We start from the raw sequence: 23,757 nt of genomic DNA on the forward strand, positions 1-23,757 counted from the left end.
AAAAAGTGACAAGCAACTCACTTTTTGAAACTCAACAATCTCAGAAAACTCCAAGAAGAATATATAAAAAGGAAAACATAGCTAAGTACCTAGTAGTCAAACTACTGAAAACTTACGGAGAACGTTTTATTTTATTTTACTTTATTTAAAGTGGGAAGATCTTTATTTATCAATATTCTTGTTTACCTGAAGACTATACTGGAAGAAGCTGAAATTATAAGTAGGGCAGACCTAGATATGTATTTCTTAGCAATGTAATATTGGAGAGTTTTTTCTTGTTTCTGTATCCACAAGTTGGAGATTATAATATCTTCTTCATGAAGAGGGTGGAAAATATAGAGTGATAAAGTATATAAAAGCAACTGACAAAATTTATTCATTTATTGATTCATTTTGCAAAAGTTACCATACTGTATTCAGAGAACATACTGAAGAAAACTAATGCAGTCCTGTCCTCATGAAGATCATAGTTTGGCAAGGAGAGATATTCATTAAATGATTGTACTTAAAATAATTTGACTATAATGGTGATGATCCTGCTTCATGAACATACGTGTCAATTAAGCTAACCCTAGAAGAATCAGGAAACATTTGGGTACTCAATAACACTTGTGTTTTCTTTCTCTATTCCATCTTTCTCTCCTGTAGCTGTAGCTTTTTTCTAAAGCAGCTGAAGGCTGCACTGCCCTTCAGCAGGCAGACAAGAAGTGATGGAGATAACACCCCTGGGATTATCTTCACCCACCATGGGAAATTATTCTGTGGCATTCCTTGTCTGTCAGTGTGTCCTCAGTAGAATTAAGCTCCAGGTGTCCAGGGCTTACCAGCACACCCATTTTGGTTACTGTCCTTTTGAGAAAATTTTAGAAGTGGGTAGACAGTAAAGGCCTGTTATATACAGATTAAAAACATTAAGAATGACTCCTTACATCTTATTAGAAACAATGGAGGCCAGAAGACAATAGAATAACACTTTTTTTTTTTTTTTTTTTTTTGAGACGGAGTCTCGCTCTGTCGCCCAGGCTGGAGTGCAGTGGCGCGATCTCGGCTCACTGCAAGCTCCGCCTCCCGGGTTCACGCCATTCTCCTGCCTCAGCCTCACGAGTAGCTGGGACTACAGGCGCCCGCTACCACGCCCAGCTAATTTTTTGTATTTTTAGTAGAGACGGGGTTTCACCGTATTAGCCAGGATGGTCTCGATCTCCTGACCTCGTGATCCGCCCGCCTCGGCCTCCCAAAGTGCTGGGATTACAGGCGTGAGCCACCGCGCCCGGCCAGAATAACACTTTTATGTGCTGAGGAAAATCAGCACATAACATAGAATTAACATAGAATTCTCTAGTCAGCAAAGTATTCATCAAAAATGTTGGCCAATAAATACATAAAGACAGAACTTTTCTCTAATAGAAATTTACTGCAAGATATTCTGATAGAAGTTATTTAGGCTGAAAGGAAATTATAACAGAATCTTGGTTTTTCAGAAAGTAATGAAGTATATCAGAAAGTATAAATAGTTGTAAAACAACTGAATATTGAAAAAAATAGTATTCAAGGAGAAAGCTTTCATGTGTTTTAGTCTTTTGGCTGTTAGCTTCTTTCCTCTTCATTTTCCAGTTAACTTTTTGTTTGTTTCTTTTTTGTTTTTGGACAGAATCTTACTCTGTCGCCCAGGCTGGAGTGCAGTGATGCGATCTCAACTCATTGCACCTTCGCCTCCCAGGTTCAAGCAATTCTTCTGCCTCAGCCTCCCCAGTAGCTGGAATTACAGGCGCCCACCACCATGCCCAGCTAATTATTTTGTATTTTTAGTAGAGATGGGGTTTCACCATGTTGGCCAGGCTGGTCTAGAATTTCTGACCTCAGGCGATCTGCCTGTCTTGTCCTCCCAAAATGCTGGGATTACAGGTGTGAGCCACTGCACTCGGCCCTAGTTAAATTTAACATTAAAAAATATATGACACTTAACAAAGTAAAGGAGTTTTGATTAAGATCAAAATTCAGCAGTTAAATGAAATTTCAGTAATTTATTCAGAAAATATTTATGAAGTCCCTAGTCTGTCCTACACTCCAGCCAGCCCTTAGTCCTACAGATGTGAGGAAATTGTCTCTGTGAGCAACTAGAGTGAGTTTGGAAGTGTATTCTTTCCCAGGTGAGCCTGTGGATGAAAACACAGATGGTCAACACGTTTATTGCGGCTTTTTGAGACCACAATTCAAGTATTTAACTAAGCCATACCAAGATTATTGACCCACAGAAACTGCAACAAATGTCTGTTGTTTTAGGCTGTTACATTTGTGGTGATTTCTTATATAGCATAGAAAATTAATATAGACAGATACAGACACATTATGCATAGCTATAGTGTAGTCTGATTAATCACTATAAGAAATACATACCTGCCATAAAAACTTTTTAGAAATTCATCCAAAAATATCTCCAGTGCATAAAAATACTAGTTAATATAGGAGCCAATAATCTTGATTTTAGCATTCCTTTACGTGTTTCTTTTCTGAGCATGCCTCTTATAAGAAAATTAAGAGAAGAATGGGGGGAAGAAAGTATGGCTTGTCGTTCTTGTGTAATTAACTCTTAGCTTGCAGAGTTATGACTGTTTTAGGGACATCAGCTATATTTCACCAGTCTCAGCTATCATGAGTCCTTGTAATGAATATCCTAATAACTCCTTGCATTGACTTACCTGTCCTTCTCCCTTAGAGGTACCCTTTGTACAGTGGTAACATCCAGCACTTAATTTTTGTTATATGTTGGGCTATATGCTGAGAAAAAAAAAGAGACATAATAGTTGTCATGGTCTAGCTGGGAAAAGGCTAAGTGCCATGGTATGGAGTATACTGTAGGGAGCCCCTTAGAAAACTTAACGATGAAAGAAGAGAAATGGGAATGTCAAGAGGAATGTTACTTATTGAAAGGATGCCTAGGGCATGTACTTCCTGGTTTGTGATGAATTTAGATATTATCGTAGGTAAGTATTTATTGCTTTGTAGAAGATCTAGTTGACACCATTGTGTGGTTTAGAATATGATAGCTACCAATAATATTTAGTTGTTTAAAGTTTACTATAGATCTAAATGTTATTTCATGATAATAGAAGTAGTTATATTAAAAATAACCTCATTCCCTCTTATCTAATGATTGAATAATGTGGTATAATTATCCTTTTATTGATATCATTTTGAGTAGTTCTGTAATAGAGAACATGAAAGATAGTATTGGATTACATGATTATTTGACAACTCTGGGAAAATATTCCAATTTAAGATTCCAAGTAATACCAGAAATCTTTGCACTATCTATAAACAAGTAGGTACATCAATATTCCACAATGTAGGATATACTGGAGAATGTCCTTCTCTGGCCAGGATTAAATAACAGGAACCAGATTTATTTCACTGCCTGAAATAACCAAAAAATTATTGAAATATATAACACAAAGGTTTCAAACCACTAGGCAATAAGCCAAGTAGACAGTGATTCCTCAGAGACTTAAGATAAAATCAGCAGGACTTAGTAATTAATTGATTTGGGGAATCAAGGAACAGAGTCTAAGAGATCTTCTAGATTCTTGTTTTGGTGTTTGGGTGGTAGTGATGCTATTAAATGAAGTAGCTTTTCCAGGTTAGGGGCAAATAGGGATTTTGAATTTACACATGTATTTGAAATGTATGTGAGACATCCAGGTATGTATTAGATATTTATATCTGGAGTTTAAAAAACAGGTTAAGAGAAGAGATATAATTTTAGGAGTTATCTGCAGATGGTTTTCAAACCAGGAGAATGGGTCATTCAAGAAAGTATGTACAGTTGAAAGAGCAATGGGCCAAGGGAATACCGTTTTAAAAGTTGTTAGTAGAAGAGAGAATGTCCTTGAAGAGAATTATGTTAGTGATCAGAAATGGAGGAGGAGAAACCAGAGAGTTCATGAAAGCAAAAAATGCTTAGAATTTTGAGGAGCTACTGGTCAGCAATGTCAAATTCTAGATGTTAACTATGTGCTTTACTTGCTTATTTGTAGTATAAAATGGATACATTAAATAATATTTAAGGTTACTTCCAACTCTAACATTATTGTATGATTCTTTTGCTTATTTTATAATGTTGCAATACCTTTTAGCTTCATCACTAACAAACTTAATCTTATATATCACTTTGAATTAATTGTAAGTTATGATAGTGATTTTCCTCATTTTTCCTTTTTTAATCTCTAATTATGGTAAAATACATATAACATAAAATTTACCTTCCTTACTATTTGGAATAAACTATATGGTTTATTTTGTGGTTCCTCAATTTGAGTAAGCTTATTGAGTATCAGTTAACATAATCATTGCAGTACCAAATAATACATCTTTATATAGGTTATCTTATATATGACCTAGGTACTTGGCTTGCCTCACCCTAGTCCTGGCCATGTGTTAAACATACTATATATTTAAACATTTCCAGATGTTAATGTATCATCAACACTTTAAAAGATAAAATTAGATTCTCATTAAATGATTACAATTTAGACTGTGAAAATCTGAGTTTTATTTATTTTATTTTATTTTATTTTTTTGAGACAGAGTCTTGCTTGTCGCCCAGGCTGGAGTGCAGTGGTGTGATCTCGGCTCACTGCAAGCTCCGCCTCCCAGGTTCATGCCATTCTCCTGCCTCAGCCTCCCGAGTAGCTGGGACTACAGGTGCCCGCCACCATGCCCAGCTAATTTTTTTGTATTTTTAGTAGAGACGGAGTTTCACCGTGTTAGCCAGGGTGGTCTCCATCTCCTGACCTCGTGATCCACCCACCTCGGCCTCCCAAAGTGCTGGGATTATAGGCGTGAGCTTTTATTTTTAAAAACGTTGTCCATTTTTTAAGATGTTTTATGAGCCAAAATATAAAACAGAAAACCCTGCAAGTTATCATCAGATGAAACAGGACATCATAACTTAAAGGTTTCGAATGATTATTCTTTTAGTGGAAGTTTGAGCAGGTAATTATGTTTGGAACCAGAATTTCTGCAAAGTTGATGTTGGAGCCAAAGTTGGTATTTGCTAAACCCATATTATTTTTTACTTAGAATAGAAACATGTATATTACATAAAATCATTAACAATATTTGCTGTAACCTATTTGTTTTTCAGTGTGGAAGAAGGAGTTTCCATACTTAATTATAATGGATTATTTTATAATATTCCATGTAGTCTTGGACGTCTTTTTTTAAAAAATATATATATATATGAACTTTGGGGCCAGGCACGGTGGCTCACATCTGTAATCCCAGCACTTTGGAAGTCCTCGGCAGGCAGACGACTTGAGGTTAGGAGTTCAAGACCAGCACAGCTAACATGGTGAAATCCCGTGTCTACTAAAAATACAAAAATTAGCTGGGCTTGGTGGTGCCCACCTGTAGTCCCACCTAGTCTGGAGGCTGAAGCAGGAGAATCGCTTGAACCTGGGTGGTGGAGGTTGCAGGGAGCCGAGATTGCACCACTGCACTCCAGCCTGGGTGACAGAGCAAAACTCTGTCTCAAAAATAAAAATTAAAAGAATAAAAATATATAAACTTTGGGGGCCTTTTAACAATAGATTAGCATAAGTTCACCGGTTCTTTCCAAGTTTTCTATACCTGCTCATTAACAAAGATTCTATTAAAGCTATGTTTTTATTCCAGAAGCACATAATTGGCAATAGTATGTAGCTGATAAAATAGAAATGTGCTGGCTAGAATTTACTCCTTTCTAGGAAAACATTTCTCTGCTTATTGCCAGACTTAGCTTTTTTTTTGGTCATTTACATCGAAGTTCATCTTGCTGTCCTATGACATGTACTAGCATTTTCTTTTCCTTTTTTTTTTTTTTTTTTGGTACTCTCTGAGTTTTTCTGAGTGGACTGAAGTCTTCTGAGTTTAATGGCATTTTTAATTTCAATACCAAGCATTCTGGTCTCTTTCTTTTGGTAATAATGCTGTTATTCCTTTAGGGAACTACTTCCCACATTCTGTATTATTTTGATGAGAGTGTCAGTCAGGGTGTCTCAAGCAGCATGAGCCAGTTAAGCTGGGCCAGTTGAATTCTGTCTTCTAGGAAGTTAAGTCTAGAGCATGACTAGTGATGAAAAAAGTCATACTGCTTGATGTCCTGATGTCCAGTAAACTCCTTGGCCTTTATTTTCAGGATTAAATGGGAGTAGACATATTAGGCCAGAGAGATCAACTATCAATCATGCTAATTATAAAAGTAAGATTTTATATTTAATCCTTACAAATTTTGCACACAGGCCCACATTCTTACTTATAGGCATTGAACAAGTGACAGCCATTGCATGGCAGTTAGGAGGAAGTCTGGAATTCAAATCTAGGAATTTTTAATGTCTTCTCTTGACAAGATTTTTATGGAAAAAGTGTGAAGATTTATAACACTTACTCTGGAAAGGATGACAACCAAGACAACCAACTGTAGGCTTTTAATTTATGGCCCCAAATCAGGGATATTTAAATTTCTACTACATATGATGATATCCAAAATATTTTCATGATGCACTGAAAATTTATCAAATAGGAAAACTGTGATTTGGGTGATAGTTTATATATTTGTTGTAGTGCAAATGGAATACTAATTTTAATGGCCCCTGTATACAGAGATAGTGAAACCGTAAGCAACAGCATTTGAAAATAAATGCACTGTGGACAGGTTTTATAAATCTATGAGGCTAATAATATATGGGATCTCGCCTATAGGAGAGACTTGGTGTTGTTTGTTGACTATCTTTCTTTAGCAAACGTTTAGGTAACACTTACTGTGTTAAATATATATATCAATGCTTTAATTTCCCCCATTAACAGATGAGGAAACTGAAGTCATGGAGAGATGAAATAGCTTGTCAAATATCCCACAGCTGTGTTGAATTCATCTCGTTAACAAATCAGTTTTATTAATCACCTTAGAGGTTGCCTCTGGAATTAAATGATGAACAACGTGCATAAAGCAATTATTTTCATTACCATATCTGATGAAAGTAATTGTTTAATTGTTTCTACTTGTTTAACAATTATTTATTGAGTACATAGTACATGCACCACTGCACAATGTACAGAAACTATATAGTGTACAAAATAGGCAAATGTTTGACTTCATAAAGTTTATGTTCTCGTGAGAATTCTGTAAGGATATTAATACTTGAAAGTGATCTTGTTTTAAGCTTTTTTAGGGCTGGCACTATGTCTTTTGTCTCTGTATTCCTGACTTCCAGGTCAGTTCATGATAGATATTAGAGAGTACATGAATAAAGGAGAGAAAAAGTAATGAAATGCAACATACAATGTTCCTTTATTTTTGTTTTTTATTTGAAACTCTTTCCTGAAGAGTAACATACACTTATATAGAGAACATTTGGTACTGTAGAAATTATGCAAAATATAATTATCATTACATTTTCAAGTTGTAAATAAAAATAAATATATTATTTGGGAATAGGAAATAGTTATGTTATTGAAAAGGGAAGAAAATGTGGCACAACATTTCAAAGCTTTTATCTATAAAGTGCTTTATATGATGGGCAGTGGCTAATTAAGATTTTCAGATTAATGGGTAAATAAAACCTATCTTAGTCTCTTCTTTTTAGCTGAATTGGGATCACAATTATAGAGCACTAAAAGAGAAAAATCTAAGTTTCTCAAACCTCACATATAGGGCCAAGGACTTACAAAGGCATATATCTTTCAAATAGCACATAAACTGGAAACTTCAGGGAAAAATGCATTGCAATCATTTCATTTATTAAAATAAGAATAACAAATAATTTTTACTTTATTGGTTTATCTTCAGTATATGATACTTAGATATGTAGCCCTTGACGTAGTAGGAATCAAAATAGAGGTGGTTCCACTTCAAGAATTTGTAATAATCCCTTCACTTTAACACATGAATGTGTATTGGCAAAAGAACACGTTGCTACCAAAACTGAAACAAGATCCTTGAAACAGAAAGGATGTTGCCATGGAAAAATGAAGTAACACTCAGTGCAGCTGTGATGCATTCATGAATAGGATATTTTTTTAAAAGATCATTTGTGTTTGGTGTGGCTCAGAGGGTCCCAACCAGATGGTTTCCATGAACATGATCTGACCCCCAGCTTGAGGACTTCTTACTGGCAGATTACTTCATTTTCTTTCCCTTGGATTGTCAGATCCTTACATTAATTCAGAATTTACTGCTGCAGATTTATATTCAGTAATATAAATCACTCAACATTTTACATTAAAACCACAATTTTATACATACAGTTTAACAGTTATTTTAAAAGTGTAAAAAGATTTATGTGATAGCTTTAGTATATATAATAGATAAAACATAATAATTTTGAGTAATTTTAATTATATGATTCTTATCATTAAAGGAACTCTCACAACATATATTTTATAAAGTTTATTTTAGAGTTGTTATGTATCTGATGCTACTATACTGTTGATTCTGTTTATGTTGCTCACATTGTTTACGCTTGATGAAATAATTGATTTTTAAATTAGTGAAATTAATGTTTTATGATTTTGGAAATTTTGGCATGATTTGAATTTTTTCCTAAGGATATGTATGCATGTGGTTGTGTATGGTAGCATACTAAACTAATTACCTCACATTATTGAAAGCATTTTTCAAGGTAGTATCAATACCTACATGAAGTGTTAAATACTGACACTTCATATTTTGACATTTTAACCTGAATTAATAAAGGCTATGCTCTTAATGTGCCATTTTAAATTGTGCAACTGAAAATTACTAATGAATTATGTTAAATATTTTAAAGCATAATTGTAAGTTACCTGAGACAATATAGACTTCTATTTCAGAATAAACTACATCATGATCTTAAATCAATAAACTACTTAACACACATGTACTTTATCTAATCTGCAGTATAAGATTTTAGAACTAAAATGAGCTCATGCTTCATAAACCAATGCATTTATTTTTGCAAAATTTTACCTGTATTTTTCATCACTGAATTCATCAGTTTGGCCATGCCCCAAAATGTGAAGCAAAGACAAACAGGTTTGTTTATTTATAGGTTGACAAATTATTTATCCTATCAAGGAATTCCAAACCTGTTACATATAATCATGTTCTCACCAGAATAGTATATTAGGCCCAAGAGAAGAGATGTTGCTATTATCTTTTAAAAATGTAGTCTTTTTGCTAACATAGTTTCTTTGAATATCCAAGAATGTATGAATTAAAAAAATTATTTTGTATCACACCTCCAGATAACATCTTTTTATGTGAAATATTTTGTAGGAAATCAACCAATCATAGTTTGTATTTTCTCAATAACTTAAGTATCGTAGGCTGTTGGAGCAATTTGATAATGAGATACACAGTATTACTTTATAAGCACCACTAAGACAAATAGACTTTACATTGCTTCTGAATTAAGAAGTCACGATGAATTCAGTTTTGGGGTTGGGCTTACTTTGTCTCCTTATCTTAACCTCTGAGGTCCTGGCAACTTAATGTAACTCTACTGGGGATAGGAGAACATTAAGATAATACATGAAATTACAATTTAGGTAATTTGAAGAATGAAAAAAGCAAGAAATAATGCTCTGATTTTTAAGTCTTCTGATTTTTCCTATTACAATGTATTTATGTATAATAAATCTGATACATGTATGTATACTTGAATCATTGTATATAAAAGTGAAAGTATGTGATATAAACATGTTCTTTAATGGTTGTCTAGTGTTATAAATTGAATGTTTTAAACAATGTTTTCTTATATTCTAGTCTGTAAAGTAAAAATGGAAGGACTAAATTCACGTAAAAATAGCCCTTTTTAAAAAAAGTAACAGCAATAAAATGCTAGGTAGTTCTAGGCCTTATCTGGCGTTAACAAAATTTTCTAATAAACTGCAAAATAAAGAGTGTTTTCTGATCTTCTTTTGCCAGCACACTTTCTAACTCAATCTTGTGTCTTGGAAAAGACTGTGGAAGGGCAGATCATCTCTTGTCACTAGGCATTTTGTATCAAGTTTATAACAAGAGTAAACAATACCTTTTCAAGTTTTTAAAATATTCATTAGTGAAAATAAGTCATAAAGACATAAATATGGAACATTTACTTTTTTTGGTTGTTTATTCTGGCGAAGATGTTAGGTGTTTGAAGGCATATTTAGTCTAATCCGAATATTTTAATTCTGCTTTTCCTTTCTAGCTTGAAGTACAATCTTGCTGTGTGTTTATTCCAAATGATAGCCTGCCTTCCCCAAGTACAATTGTATCTGGTGACATTCCTGGAACAGTAAGAAGTTGGTACCATGGACAAACCAGCATGCCGGGAACACTTGTCCTCTGTTTGCCTCAAATAAAGATTATTAGTGCTGGGCACAAGTATATGGAACCTCTGCAGGAGATTCCATTTGTTATCCCACGACCCATCCTTGAAGAAGGTATATATTAACATTTTTTTCCTATGGTTAATGTTTTATATGGACATTTTTAGATTTGTTGGTGTTTTTAAATGTGTCAGTGTATAAGCAAATCAGTCTTCTCATTGAAAGATTTTTCCTGACCAAAGTAAGTGAACTAAGTGATGCCATTTATTGCCTTCCATACCTTTTAATCTTAGTCATATATTCACATATGTTATCTATAAAAGATCATATGCAATATAATATAATCATTAAAATATAAACTTAGGAAAAATTAACTTGGGAAGAAAATTGCTTTTGGATATTATCATTAGGCTGAACTAAGAATGATAAGTAGATTGATCTTAATTTAAGCTACTTGATTTATGAATGAATGTATTTTAAATATATAAATAATGCGTGAATATATTATTTAGCAAGCATAATGTATTTTTAGATTTCTCATTTGTTTATACAAAGTAATTATATGATGATTAGAGTCATGATCCTTTCTCCAATATATATATACGTAATTTCTCATATTGCTGTGTTTTCAGTTATGAATTCATAACCTTTTGAACTTTGGCATATTCATTTCAAACAAAATGTGAACCTGGAAAGATTTTGAGTCATAAAGTAATCTGAATATATATTATAATAACAAGGCTCAAATTTTTGACAGTGCTAAACAGGTCAACACCTTGTTCATATTATTATGGTGTAAGTGTATGAATCCTGATATCACTGAAATTTCTACATATTGTCACTGAAAAGCAGACATAGCCTGTGTAATTTTTGATCTCTACTTTGATGTTGATTTATCTCTCCTTTTCTCTATACTGAAATTTCTATTGAAATCTACTTTTCTTATATTCATTAAAAGAAAGCATGATTTCACTGAGAGACATTTTTGGTCCTTAATAACATGAATACTATTATCATACAATTATAGAATTTTAAGGTTAAAGGGAACGTTTTTAGAGTATATGGTCTTTTTGTGACTGGTTTCTTTCATTTAATATTTTTAAGATTGATTCATGTTGTAGCAGTCTGTTGTTTTTATTGCTGAATAGTATTCCATCTTATGGATATATCAAATTTTTTTGATTCATTCATCAGTTGATGGACAGTTGAAGTTGTTTTCACTTTTTGGCTTTTATGAGAAATCCTGGTATAAACATTCTTTTACAGGATTTTTGTGTGGATTTGTTTTAATTTCTTTTAGCTATATGCCAAGGAGTAAAATTGTTGTGTCGTATAGTAACTATGTTTGAGCTTCTCAGGAATTGCCAGACTGTCATCCAAACTGTCTGCACCATTTTATAATACCACATTATGTACAAAGGTTCTAATTTTTTCACATCTTTGTCACTATTTGTTATTATCCGCTTTGTTTCTTTTTCTTTTCTTTTTTTTTTTTTTATTTTGTTCTAGCCATCCTAGACAATAACCTCTTAAACTGGAGAGAGCAATTAATTTTAAGTGGTTTGTTTCTTTTTTTTCTTTTTTCTTTTTTTTTTTTTTTTTGAGATGGAGTCTTGCTCTGTCGCCTGGGCTGGAGTACAGTGGCACAATCCTGGCTCACTGCAGCCTCCGCCTCCCAGGTTCAAACAATTCTCCTGCCTCAGCCTCCCAAGCAGCTGGGACTACAGGCACTTGCCACCACACCCAGCTAATTTTTGTATTTTTAGTAGAGTCAGGGTTTCACCATATTGGCCAGGCTGGTCTCAAACTCCTGACCTCGTGATCCACCCGCCTTGGTCTCCCAAAGTGTTGGGATTACAGGCGTGAGCCACTGCGCCTGGCCAAATTAAAGTGTTTTTAAGAACTGTGTTGGTCAGGCAGAGAGTAAATAGATTGATTTACTACATCATTTAATATACTAAATACACATCTTAATATTTATAAAACTGAAGCTTACATTATGAAACTGGTGTTTATTTTTACTATAAAAATAGTAAAAGTGGTGTGAAGTGGAATCTCATTGTGGTTTTGGTTTGCATTTCCCTAATGACTAATAATGTTGAACTTATTTTCGTGCTGGTTGGCCATTTGTATATCTTCTTTAATATTTTATTTCTTTTTATTTATTTATTTTTTTGGATCAGGTTTCATTCTTGCTGAGGCTGAAGTGCAGTGGTGCAATCACGGCTCACTGCCGCCTTGACCGCCGGAGCTCAATTGATCCTCCCACCTCCTGAGTAGCTGGGACTACAGGCACACACTACCATGCCTGTCTAATTTTTTAATTTTTGTAGAGGTGGGGTTTCACTATGTTTCACAGGTTGGTATCGAACTCCTGGGCTGCCTCAGCTTCCAAAAGCACTGGGATTATAGGTATTAGTCACCCTGCCCAACCTAATATTTTCTTCTTTTCAAATCTTTTGCCTACTTTTTAGTTGTATTTTTAGTAGAGTCAGGATTTCACCATATTGGCCAGGCTGGTCTCGAACTCCTGACCTTGTGACTTCTTACAGTTGAGTTGTAAGAGTTCTTTATTATATTCTAGATACTATACCCTTACACATGATTTGCAAGTATTTTCTCCTGTTCTATACATGGTCTTTTCACTTCCTTGATGGCTTTCTTTGTCATATAAACATTTGTAATATGAAATTTTTATAATACGAATATTTATATTATAAATTTATATAATATAAATTGATATTATAAATTTTGTAGTATAAACATTTGGCAAGACTTCATCTCTACAAAAAATTTAAAAATTACCCGGTTGTGGTGGCTTGAGCCTATAGTCCTAGCTCCATGGGAGGTTGAGGTGGGAGGATTGCTGGAGTCCAGGAGTTCCAGGATGCAGCAAGCTATGATCGCACCACTGCACTCCAGCCTAGGCAACAGAGCAAGACCCTGACTCTGTAAATTAATTAACTAAATATATATAATACATGATATATAATATGTAATATATACTTTTTTAATAATTATAAATTGTATAAATATATGTAAATATAAACATAATCTAAAAAGTTTTCCTGTGCTATGTTGGAAATTATTTTCTCACTATTCTTTTTTTTAATATTAGAAATTAACACCATTTCCACAAAGTATGTTTTAGTTTTAGAAATATTAAGATGCATATTTAATTTATTTAATGATGTAGTAAATCAGTCTATTTACTCTCCATGTGAACAACACAGTTCTTAAAACACTTTAATCCTTCTCTCCAGATTGAGGTTATTGTCATAAATTTTCTTTTATTTTTAAAACTTGATATCATTATTTTGTAATATAATTGCTTAGATTTGGCATATATAGAACTAAGGCAGAGGTTGGAAAACTTTCTCAACAAAGTGCCAGATAGTAAATATTTTATTTCATTAGCTATATGGTTTCTGTTTTAACTACCCAACCATGCTTTATAGTGCAGAGGCAGCCATAGACAATATGTCAATACATTGGTATGACTGTGTTCCAATAAAACTTTATTTACAGAATCTGGTGGTTGGCTGCATTTGGTCATGAGCCACATTTGCCTACCTATATGCTAGTGCTTTAGTAGTCATTCCTTTTCACAGCTTAGCCCTTCCTTCTTTCTCAGTTCATTTACTTCTGCCTAAAGTACATCCTTTAGAAGCTGTTTTTGTGATGGCCTGATGTTAGCAAACTCTCAATTTTGTTTCTTTGCCCTTTTTTTTGAAAGATATTTTCTGGGTATATAAATCCTTGTTTATAGTTATTTTCTCCCAGCTCATTAAAGATACTGTTGTGCTGACTCTTGCTTTTCATTGGCCTTTTAGGAGGTACAATGTCATTTCATGTTTCCTTGGAAGTCGTTTGTCCTTTTCCTCTGGGTTCTTTAAGGATCTTCTCAGTCTTTGTGTTTTAAAGTTTTAATATTCGAGTCTTATGAGTCCTGCAAGTTTTCTGGCATAATCTATTCAGATATTGCCTTTACTTTTTTTCTTTCCATACATATGTTGGACTTTTTTGATTTTTTACTGTATTTTCCATGTTGCTTCTTCACTCTTTGATATTTTTTCTCTTTGATTTGCTGACCTGCATTCCAGTTAATTTCTTTAATCTAGTTCATTAATTTTCTTTTCAATTGTGTCTAATATTTTGTTAAAGTTGTTCTTTGAATTTTTCAATGTCAACTGTATGAAAGTCTAACATACAGAAAATGGTACAACACTAAGTATACAACTGGATACATTTTTGTCAGATAAATCCATACATGTTACTAGTACCTGAATAGAGATCAAGAATATTCCCAGTACTCAGAAGATCTTCTCTTGGAGGCAAATTGTGTTTAACATCTAAAACCACAAATTAGTTTTCCTGTTTTTGAACTTCATAGCACTTATTGAATAGCACTTTTATTGAATTTAAAATTTTACATAGGATATTCTTTTTATCTTGATTCTATTTAAAACTCTTTGTTAATATTTTCAAGGCTTCCTTTTATCTCTTTCTGCATGAAACTTTTAACTTATGTGATTGCCTAATTCCTGCTGACTCTTGCCTACTATACCTAATATTCCTTGTTTATACTTTTCTTTTCTGTGCTACTTATTTTCCTTAGAAATTTCTCTGTAGAAATGTTTTGAAGCCTGGCCTGAAAGATTCCTCCTATACAGGCTTGAATTTACTTCCAACATGTTGGTGGCACTATGAGTTCAGAACCATTTGAAACTAAATTCTTGATAAAAGGTTTTTATGCCACTTAGATAATAAAAATTTAAGCTGCAGCCTTGTGGTTGTGGGTTTTCCCCCCACCCATCTATTGAAGGTTTCATTTTCTGGCAGCGTTTGTGAGAGGATCATATAAAGAAGGGAAGAGCAGACAACTTTATTTCTAGTTTACCTGTACATGAATATTCTAGCCATTTGCATGCCAGCTTTATCTTTTATTATTTTCTGCACTGTGAGTTAGCTTCAGGCTTTATCTTCAGTCAGACTTAACTTGACTTCAGTTCAGTGGTAAACACGGATGCTCAATTTTAACCAACTTTGAAGTGCCTCGGGCATTTACTTTGCATACCTCTGTGTTTCTGGCTTCCCTCAGCCCCTGGCTTTAATTATCTTTACTCTTTTTGGAAATTCATTAATAAGTTTAAGAAGATATCATTTGGTGTGTGTGTGCATGCATGTGTATATGTGTAAAACATTATATAAATTTTATAGTATGTGTCACATAAATATTGTTAAAATACAGTATAGTCATTTTTATTTTTTTAGGAGAGGGATCATTCAACATATTTATCGTGTTGCTGTAAATAGAATTCCTCAGTTATGTTTTTTAAAGATGATGTGACACTATTATCCTCTGTCTTTTCAAATGATTTTATAAAAGGACCGATATATAGTGCCCATCATTCTTTATACCTTCAATACTCATTTAAAATCTCTCTTATTTCTACAAAACTCCTGCCAACATCTACTGCTTGTCTTTTTCATATTAAAAAATTATTTTATTTTCATCTTGTTTTTCAAATACATCAAGAATGACTTAGGAACTGCAGAAGTCTCCATCTTTAAAGCATAAGGTGCTATTATATTCTCAGTTGGTTTTATTTTTATTTATTTATTTATTTATTTATTTATTTTTTGCAAGAACTGAGATGGCAACTTAATTTATTTTGAACTTAAAAAAAAATCACATACCAGATGGAGAGGGCTTGAATCAAATTGAAATTTCCAGTCTATTTTTCATACTCCCTAAGAGAATATAGAGTGACTGCATAATCAACATTGAAACATGAAGTAGAAACAACTTTTTAACCACATGGTTATTCTCATTGACCAAACCTACTCTGAGGAAAAGAGATTATTTCAAGATATTTAAATTCTCTTTTGGTCTTAAAAAACTATAGAAATTAACTTCTTATGAATAACCAGAAATCTATCCCTTTTTCTGCATTTAAAATGGTGTTTATAAAAATACTTGGATATAAGCCTTTGATGCATACGTGTTAAAAGTAATTTACTCTTTGTCTTTACACATGTACCCAGATAGAAAACTGATTTGGAGGTTTACTTACTCATTTCCAGTTTTCACACAGCCCTTCTGGTTTCAGTGTCATGCCTGTATTCTCTTTTTCAATCTTTCTTGAGTATTGGGACTGATGGCATGAATTAGACTGCTCTTTTATAGCTTCCTTCTCTGGTCCTCAGTCATTTGCTATTTACACACATTCCAGCTTTAAAAAATTTGTGATATATTTCATCTTCAGTCATTTCCTCTCTTGTTCTTATTAGTCCTTTTTGATTTATAATGCTTTTTCCATTTCATTGTCATTTTGTTGGTTTCAAAATGTAGATAACTTTCAATCATTTATGTTCAAGCAGATACAGGATGTCTAAATCCATTCCACCTCCTATTACACCCCTTTCCATTCTACTTCTCTGATACTATTGTTTTATGTTTAGCTCATTTTTGTTCAGTAAATGTTTCTTAATAAGTATAGAGGATGGATTGGGGGTAATTGGATAAAGTAGGAAACCTGGTGTCAAGATTAGTTAAATATTCCAGATAGCCATTATAGCTTAGAAGAAATGATTGTCAGAACCAGGGCAGTGGTAAGAGATACTGGGACAGAATAGAGAGAAATATTTAAAAGGTTGACAAAAACTGTCCAAACTTAATGACTGGATTAGTTATGGATAGGGAAGGAGAGAAAAAAATCTGTAGAATAACTCCGTGGTTCTTAGCTTAGATGTCAATATACATTATTTACATAGTTAATATTATGGTTAGGAACAAAGAAAGAGGGCCAGTTTTTGGTGTGCATGGTGGGATGAATGAATTTAGTTTGGTCCATATGGTGAAGTATCCATGGGACATTTAAGTAAATAAATCTGATGAGCTGCTGCATATATGGATCTAGAGCTCTAAAGAGGGATCATAGTTAGAGACACAAAATGACCACAGGGAAAACATGAAAAAAGATGGGATTATCCGAAGTCATTTATAGAGTGACAAATGAAGTGGGATCTGCATATAACAAGGCAGGGAACGTAATGTTATGGGATGAGTAAGGAAGGAATAATTTGTGATGGAAGCTACCAATAGAAGGTCAGGTAAGTAAGGAAAACTGTGAGGAAAAACTGTGAGGCACTAGTCTTATGGAAGACATAAGATTGGATCATGTATAAATGATTAGATCATTTATAAATGTAGCCAATAAGGTAAGGACTAAAAACTATAAGGTTTCACAATTTTAGGTAACTGGTTTCTTTTATCACAGTATTTTCAGAAGAATGATTTTTTTTTTCTTTGAGATGGAGTCTCGTACTGTCACCAGGCTGGAGTGAAGTGGCACGCTCACTAACTGCAACTTCTGCCTCTTGGGTTCAAGCAATTCTCCTGCCTCAGCCTCTTGAATAGCTGAGACTGTAGGTTCGCGCCACCATGCCCAGCTAATTTTTGTACTTTCAGTAGAGACGGGGTTTCATCATGTTGGCCAGGATGATCTTGATTTCTTGACCTCGTGATCCACCCCTCTTGGCCTCCCAAAGTGCTGGGATTACAGGCATAAGCCAACGTGCCCGGCAAGAATGATTTTAATGACAGTCAGTGATGGTGGCTTGAGAACTGAAAAGGAAATGAAGAACTAATTTAATAAATAATTTGTTTAAAAATATTATTTGAGAAATGACAGGAGAAAAAGGATGGTTCCTGAATGTATATATACCTTGATATTCTTTGGGTGCAGGAAACAGAAACCAAGTCAGGATAACTAAAGCAAAAATGAAACTTAATGATTCATTGTCTATATTCTATTATAGAAAACAACTTTGACTTTTAGTTAAAATTTTAATATTACTCCCACCATCTGACTCTGGTGGTTATGAAGACCATATGTTCAATTAAAAATTTCTTTTCTGCCACGTGTGGTGGCTCATTCCTGTAATCCCAGCATTTAGGAGGCCAAGGTGGGCAGATCACAAGGTTAGGAGATCAAGACCATCCTAGCCAACGTGGTGAAACCCTGTCTCTACTAAAATACAAAAAATTAGCCGGGCATGGTGGCGTGCGCCTGTAGTCCCAGCTACTCAGGAGGCTGATGCAGGAGAATCGCTTGAACCTGGGAGGCAGAGGTTGCAGTGAGCCAAGATTGTGCCACCACACTCCAGCCTGGTGACAGAGCAAGACTCTGTCTTAAAAAGAAAAAAAAAATTTTTTTCTTTATCTTTTTTTTACTTGTCCTCATAACCCCTGAGAAATTATTTTTCTCTATGTTTAGCATTGCTTGTTTATCATTCTGGGATTCCAAATTTCTATTAAATTTGCAATTCTTTGAAACCAATTATTTAGATTCATGATGGAATAGACCAAAAAGAACATATTCGTATGTAACTAAGATTATATACTCAAACCTTTTATTTTTTATGGAAATATTTTGGTATATTGCATCTGTTAATATCTGACTTTATAAGCAGAAAATATGGTACAAAATTTAATAATTTAAAAAATTACTCAGGATTATCATTGTGAATGCAACCAGAATAATAAATGAGACCTCTTTATTTATACCTTAAAATTTTTTTAGTATACTGAGGAATGTAAAAATGACATAAATTTGATTCCAGTACACCTTGAAACATAATCTACAACTTTACAGGTAAGGGAGTTAGTTGGCACAGCATTCTAAGGGTGTCTGTTTTTTTCTTTTAATTCCTAAAACCTAGGCTGATACTTCATTCAACCATCTGTCCTCTCTATCCCACTCAATCCTTCAGCCTTTTTTTGGATTTCTTTATTTTCCTAAATTTCCCTTATTTGTCCCATTCATTCAACAAATACATATTGAGCACCTACCATGTGGCAGTCACATAGAGAATACAGATTTGAACAAGACAGATATGGTGCTTGCTTGTTGATATCTTACAAGCTATTGGGAAGAGTAGTGCAATAAATAGTCCTTGGTTGAATCTTATGTATTGCTGGCTATTGATATCTTTTCCTAGGGTAACTAAAGATTAAATGAGATATACATTACTTTGAACAGTGTCTGGTAAGTGCTCGGTAAAAACCATTATGGTTCTCAACATCCATGTAGGATTTCCAAATTCCATGGCCTGGTTTTCAATCTTTGCTGTTTCCCAGATACATTTTCTTTCCTTGGTCTCTTCTGCTGCCATGTTCCTGGAACCCTGTATGGAACTCTATCTCCGTAATAGGCTTATAACTCTTCACTTCCTTTAATTCACTTATAGAATCCACTCACAAAGAAGTATTAAAGAATGAAGTAGAGTTTGCTGAAGATGTCCTACCATAGGGAAGAGGTGGTACTGGTGTACCCTGTATCAAACGGTGTTTAAAGTGGCTGTTAGTCTCTTAGACATGTTTGTACAACACAGTGCTTATTTGGCTCTTTTCTCTTCCTCTTTAATCTCTTGACCAAAGTAATTTGAAATTCCTCTCCTTTTGTCATGCAGAGTAATTTAGTTATTTTTGCGTGCAATCCTTTTCATGGCTTCCTTTCAATCTTAGGGTACATTTAAAAGTCCTTAACATGACCAAGACCCCATACGAATTGGCCCTGCCCACCTCTCCAGTTGTATTTTCTGCTACACTCCCTGCTGCTTGCTTTGCCCAACTCCAGCCCTAGTAACCTTTCTGTGTTCTTGGAATAAGCACAGCACTGTCCTATCACAGTGCCTTAGCATATGCTACAAACATGACTTCATCCTTCCCAATCTGTCCTCTAGGCATCTTTCTCCTTCTTCTCCTTCAGGCTTCAGGGTATTTCATTTATCAGGTCCCTCCAACTCTGTGCTGTCTTTGTACTCCAGTCATCACTTTTACAAACTTTATCCTAATTTTAACTATTTTTCTTCAGTATCTGATTCCCCTACTAGGGTGAAAAGAGCAGGAGCCATACATCTCTTGTTCGTTGCTGTATTACCATTATTTAGCACAACACATGCCACAAAAGGGGAGCTCACTGTACATTTTCAGGCCACATGAAATTTTCAAGTTATTCATGGTAAATAGTGGTTGGTTACTCTAAGGGAGGAAGAACTTAAGAAATTAAAAAGTTACCTTCTAACTTATCTTAAGATCCATAAACAATTGAAAAATAATTCCTGGTCTTTACGAAATGAAAAAAAAAGGGGGGGGAAAGCATTACATAGATGATTAATAGGATGAACAAAAAGTTCTCTGTAGATTTGAGGCTCTGTCTATGCTGAACTTAGACTTCTAAAGTTCAAAATGAGGAACTGTTTGCTGAAATGTGTCATCTGATTTCAATTGCTGTGGAAAGGGAGAGATGATCTCTAATATAGCCAGCTCCAATCTGTGTAGGGTATTTGGGTCAAAATCAACATCTTGAGTTTCATTAGGGAGCACTTGCAGTGAGCCTTGCAGATGTAATTTGCTACATCCAGCCAACACCTCTGAGCAGATGGATTTCTACACTGTGCCTAAGAGAGGTTTGTTTTTTCTTCTTTGAATGAGTTGCCTGTGACTTTTATAAAATATTTTGACAGAAATGGAATATTGAGATCATTTATAAATTAAAACTTTGCTGTTGTTGGATTTAGTGAGTTTTAATAGAAACTGATGTGAAAATTATTTAGCATCTATGAAAAACACAGGGGCTGCTTTTCTATGTAGTTCTTGTTCACCTTAGTGGTTTATATGTATTGTTCTATTTTAGGTTTTTTAAGTCATAGTTTTATAATCATAATTTCCACTTGTTCTGAAAGATGGTGATGTACTGTTACAATTATTTTCTTTCCAGTTTCACTTAGTGTGTTTGACTTTAATCCTCAAACCGTGTATGCAAATAGGATTCCTTGGGGAGAAAAGGAAGCTCAGAAACTAACTTCCAATTTGTTTTTGATGATGTTGTTTTTAAATAAATTTGTTGGGAACAATCGTGTATGTATTACTAGTAAAATTAAGCTGTTGCACTACCTAAATGTACTTAATATAATTGCTGTAGACATTATTCTTCTCTAAGTAGCTCACATTCAGCCTTCTTTATCATTTATTTAGTTAAGGGTTCTATAGCTTTTAAAGGCTGAAAAGGAAACTTACCCTATTTATTCCTTGCTTATCAATTTTGCATTTCCCAATCTCCTCCCTCTCCCCACCACACTTATTTTAAAAACCAAACCAATATGGCAGGCCTAATATGCTGTCATATTTTTCCTGATCACATTTTTAGACTTTATTTTTTTAAAGCAGTTTGAGTTTCATAGCAAAATTGAGAGGAGGAGACAGAAATAGTTCATATATCCCCTGCTCCTAAACCTGCGCAGCCTCTCCAATTCAGTACATTTGTTATAACTGATGAACCTACAGGGATATGTAATTGTCACCCAAAATCTGCGGTTTGCTAGAGGACTCACTCTGGGTGTTTTACATTCTGTGAACTTGGAGAAATATATAATGACATGTATCTGTCATCATAGTATCATGCATAATATTTTTACTGCCCCCAAAACCTTCTGTGCTCAACATACTCATTTCTCAGCCCTTGCAAACACTGATATTTTCCCTGTCTCCATAGCTTTGCCTTTTTAAGAATGTCATATAATTGGCATCAAACAGTATATAACTTTTTCATATGGGATTCTTTGACATAGTAATATGCATTTTTGCTTCTTCCATGTCTTTCTATGGCTTGATAGCTTTTATTTTTTTGAGACAGGGTCTCATTCTGTCACCCAGGCTAGAGTGTAGTGGCACAATCATAGCTCACTGCAGCCTCAAACTCCTGTTCTCAAGTAATCCTCCTGAGGAGGACTATTTGCCACCTCACCTGGCTAAATTTTTTTGTTTTTAAATTTTTGTAGAGACAGGGTCTTGCTATGTTGCAAAGGGTGGTCTCTAACTCCTGGTCTTAGGTGATCCTCCCACCTTGGCCTCCTAAAACACTGGGATTACAGGTGTGAGCAGCTGCACCTGGCTGATAGCTCATTTCTGTTGTGCTAATATTTAATTGTCTGGATGTATTACAGTTTATCCATTCATGTGTAAATAGGCATCTTGGTTGCTTCCAAGTGTTGGCAATTTTAAATAAAGCCGCTATATACCTCCATCTGCAGGTTTTTGTGTGAACCTATGTTTTTGGCTTCTTTCGATAAATACTAAGGTACATGCATGATTGCCAGATCGTATGGTAAAAATGTTTAGTTCGGTAATATACCACCAAACTGTCTTCAAAGTGGCCATACAATTTTGCATTCCCACCAACAATGAGTGGGAATCCCTGTTGTTCCACATACTCACTAGCATTTGGTGTTCTGAATTTTGGCCATTCTGATAGGTATGTAGTGGTATGTGAATGCTGTTTAAATTTAGTTTCCTGATGACATGTTCTGTGAAGCATCTTTTCATATGCTTATTTGCCATCTGTATGTCTTTGGTTGAGGGGTCTGTTAAGGTCTTTGGCCCATTTTTAAAAATAGGCTTTTTAAGTTGTTGAGTTTTCTTTGTATATTTTGGATAACAGTCCCCTATCAGATGTTTTGTCAGATATTTTCTCCCAGTTTTGCTTTTCTTTTTGTTCTCTTGAGTGTTTTTGTTTGCAGAAATTTTTAATTTTAGTAAAGTCCAGCTTATCAGTTCTTTCTTTAATGGATCAAGCATTTGATGTTAGGTGTAAAAAGTCATCAAAAAGTCAGGGTTATCTAGATTTCCTCCGGTTATCTTTTAGGAGTTTTATAGTTTTGTGTTTTGCATTAGGTCTTGTATTAGTTTGTTCTTGCATTGCTATAAAGAAATACCTGAGACTGGGTAATTTATAAAGAAAAGAGGTTTAATTTGCTCACAGTTCTGCAGGCTGTACAGGAAGCGTGGTGGCATCTGCTTGGCTTCTGGGGAGGCCTCAGGAAGCTTACAATTATGGCAGAAGACAAAGGGAGAGCCAGCACTTCACATGGCTGGAGCAGGAGGAAGAGAGGAAGGGTTGGGGAGGTTTCACACACTTAAACAGCCAGCTCTTACTGAAGTATAATTTATATAATGTAACATTAAATTTATTAAGATGTATAACCATCATCATAATACAGTTTTAGAACATTTCCATTATCCCAAAAGTTTTCTTGTGTCCATTTGTAATTGATCCCTGCTCCTACCTACAGCCCTAGGCAACCCTGATCTGCTTTCTGTCCCTATAAATTTGCCTTTTCTGGACATTTTAATACACTGGAATCATACAATATATAGTCTTTTGCATCTGGCTTCTTTCACTTAGTGTAACATTTTGGTGTTCTTCCATGATGTAGCATGTATCAGTAGTGTTCCTTTTTATTGCTGAGGAGCATTCCATTGTATGATTATGCTACATTTTATCAATTCACCAGTTGATATGTACTTCTACTTTTTGCCTACAGTGAATAATGCTGTTATGTACATTTAGGTACATGTATTTG

At 34.4% G+C, this 23,757-nt stretch overlaps 1 protein-coding gene across 18 annotated transcripts in view; it reads left to right on the forward strand.

The window, feature by feature from the left end:
- Positions 1 to 23,757, forward strand: part of VPS13B (vacuolar protein sorting 13 homolog B) — an 861,798-nt gene that overhangs the window by 414,607 nt on the left and 423,434 nt on the right. For all 18 annotated transcript variants that reach the window (XM_054657406.2, XM_063816458.1, XM_024345440.3 and 15 more), the window contains one exon: positions 10,209 to 10,443. In XM_054657406.2, coding sequence (XP_054513381.1) covers positions 10,209 to 10,443 — 235 coding nt within the window. The remainder of the gene's footprint in view (positions 1 to 10,208; positions 10,444 to 23,757) is intronic.

Source organism: Pan troglodytes, chromosome 7 (genome assembly GCF_028858775.2).
Source record: "Pan troglodytes isolate AG18354 chromosome 7, NHGRI_mPanTro3-v2.0_pri, whole genome shotgun sequence".
Lineage (NCBI taxonomy): Eukaryota > Metazoa > Chordata > Mammalia > Primates > Hominidae > Pan > Pan troglodytes.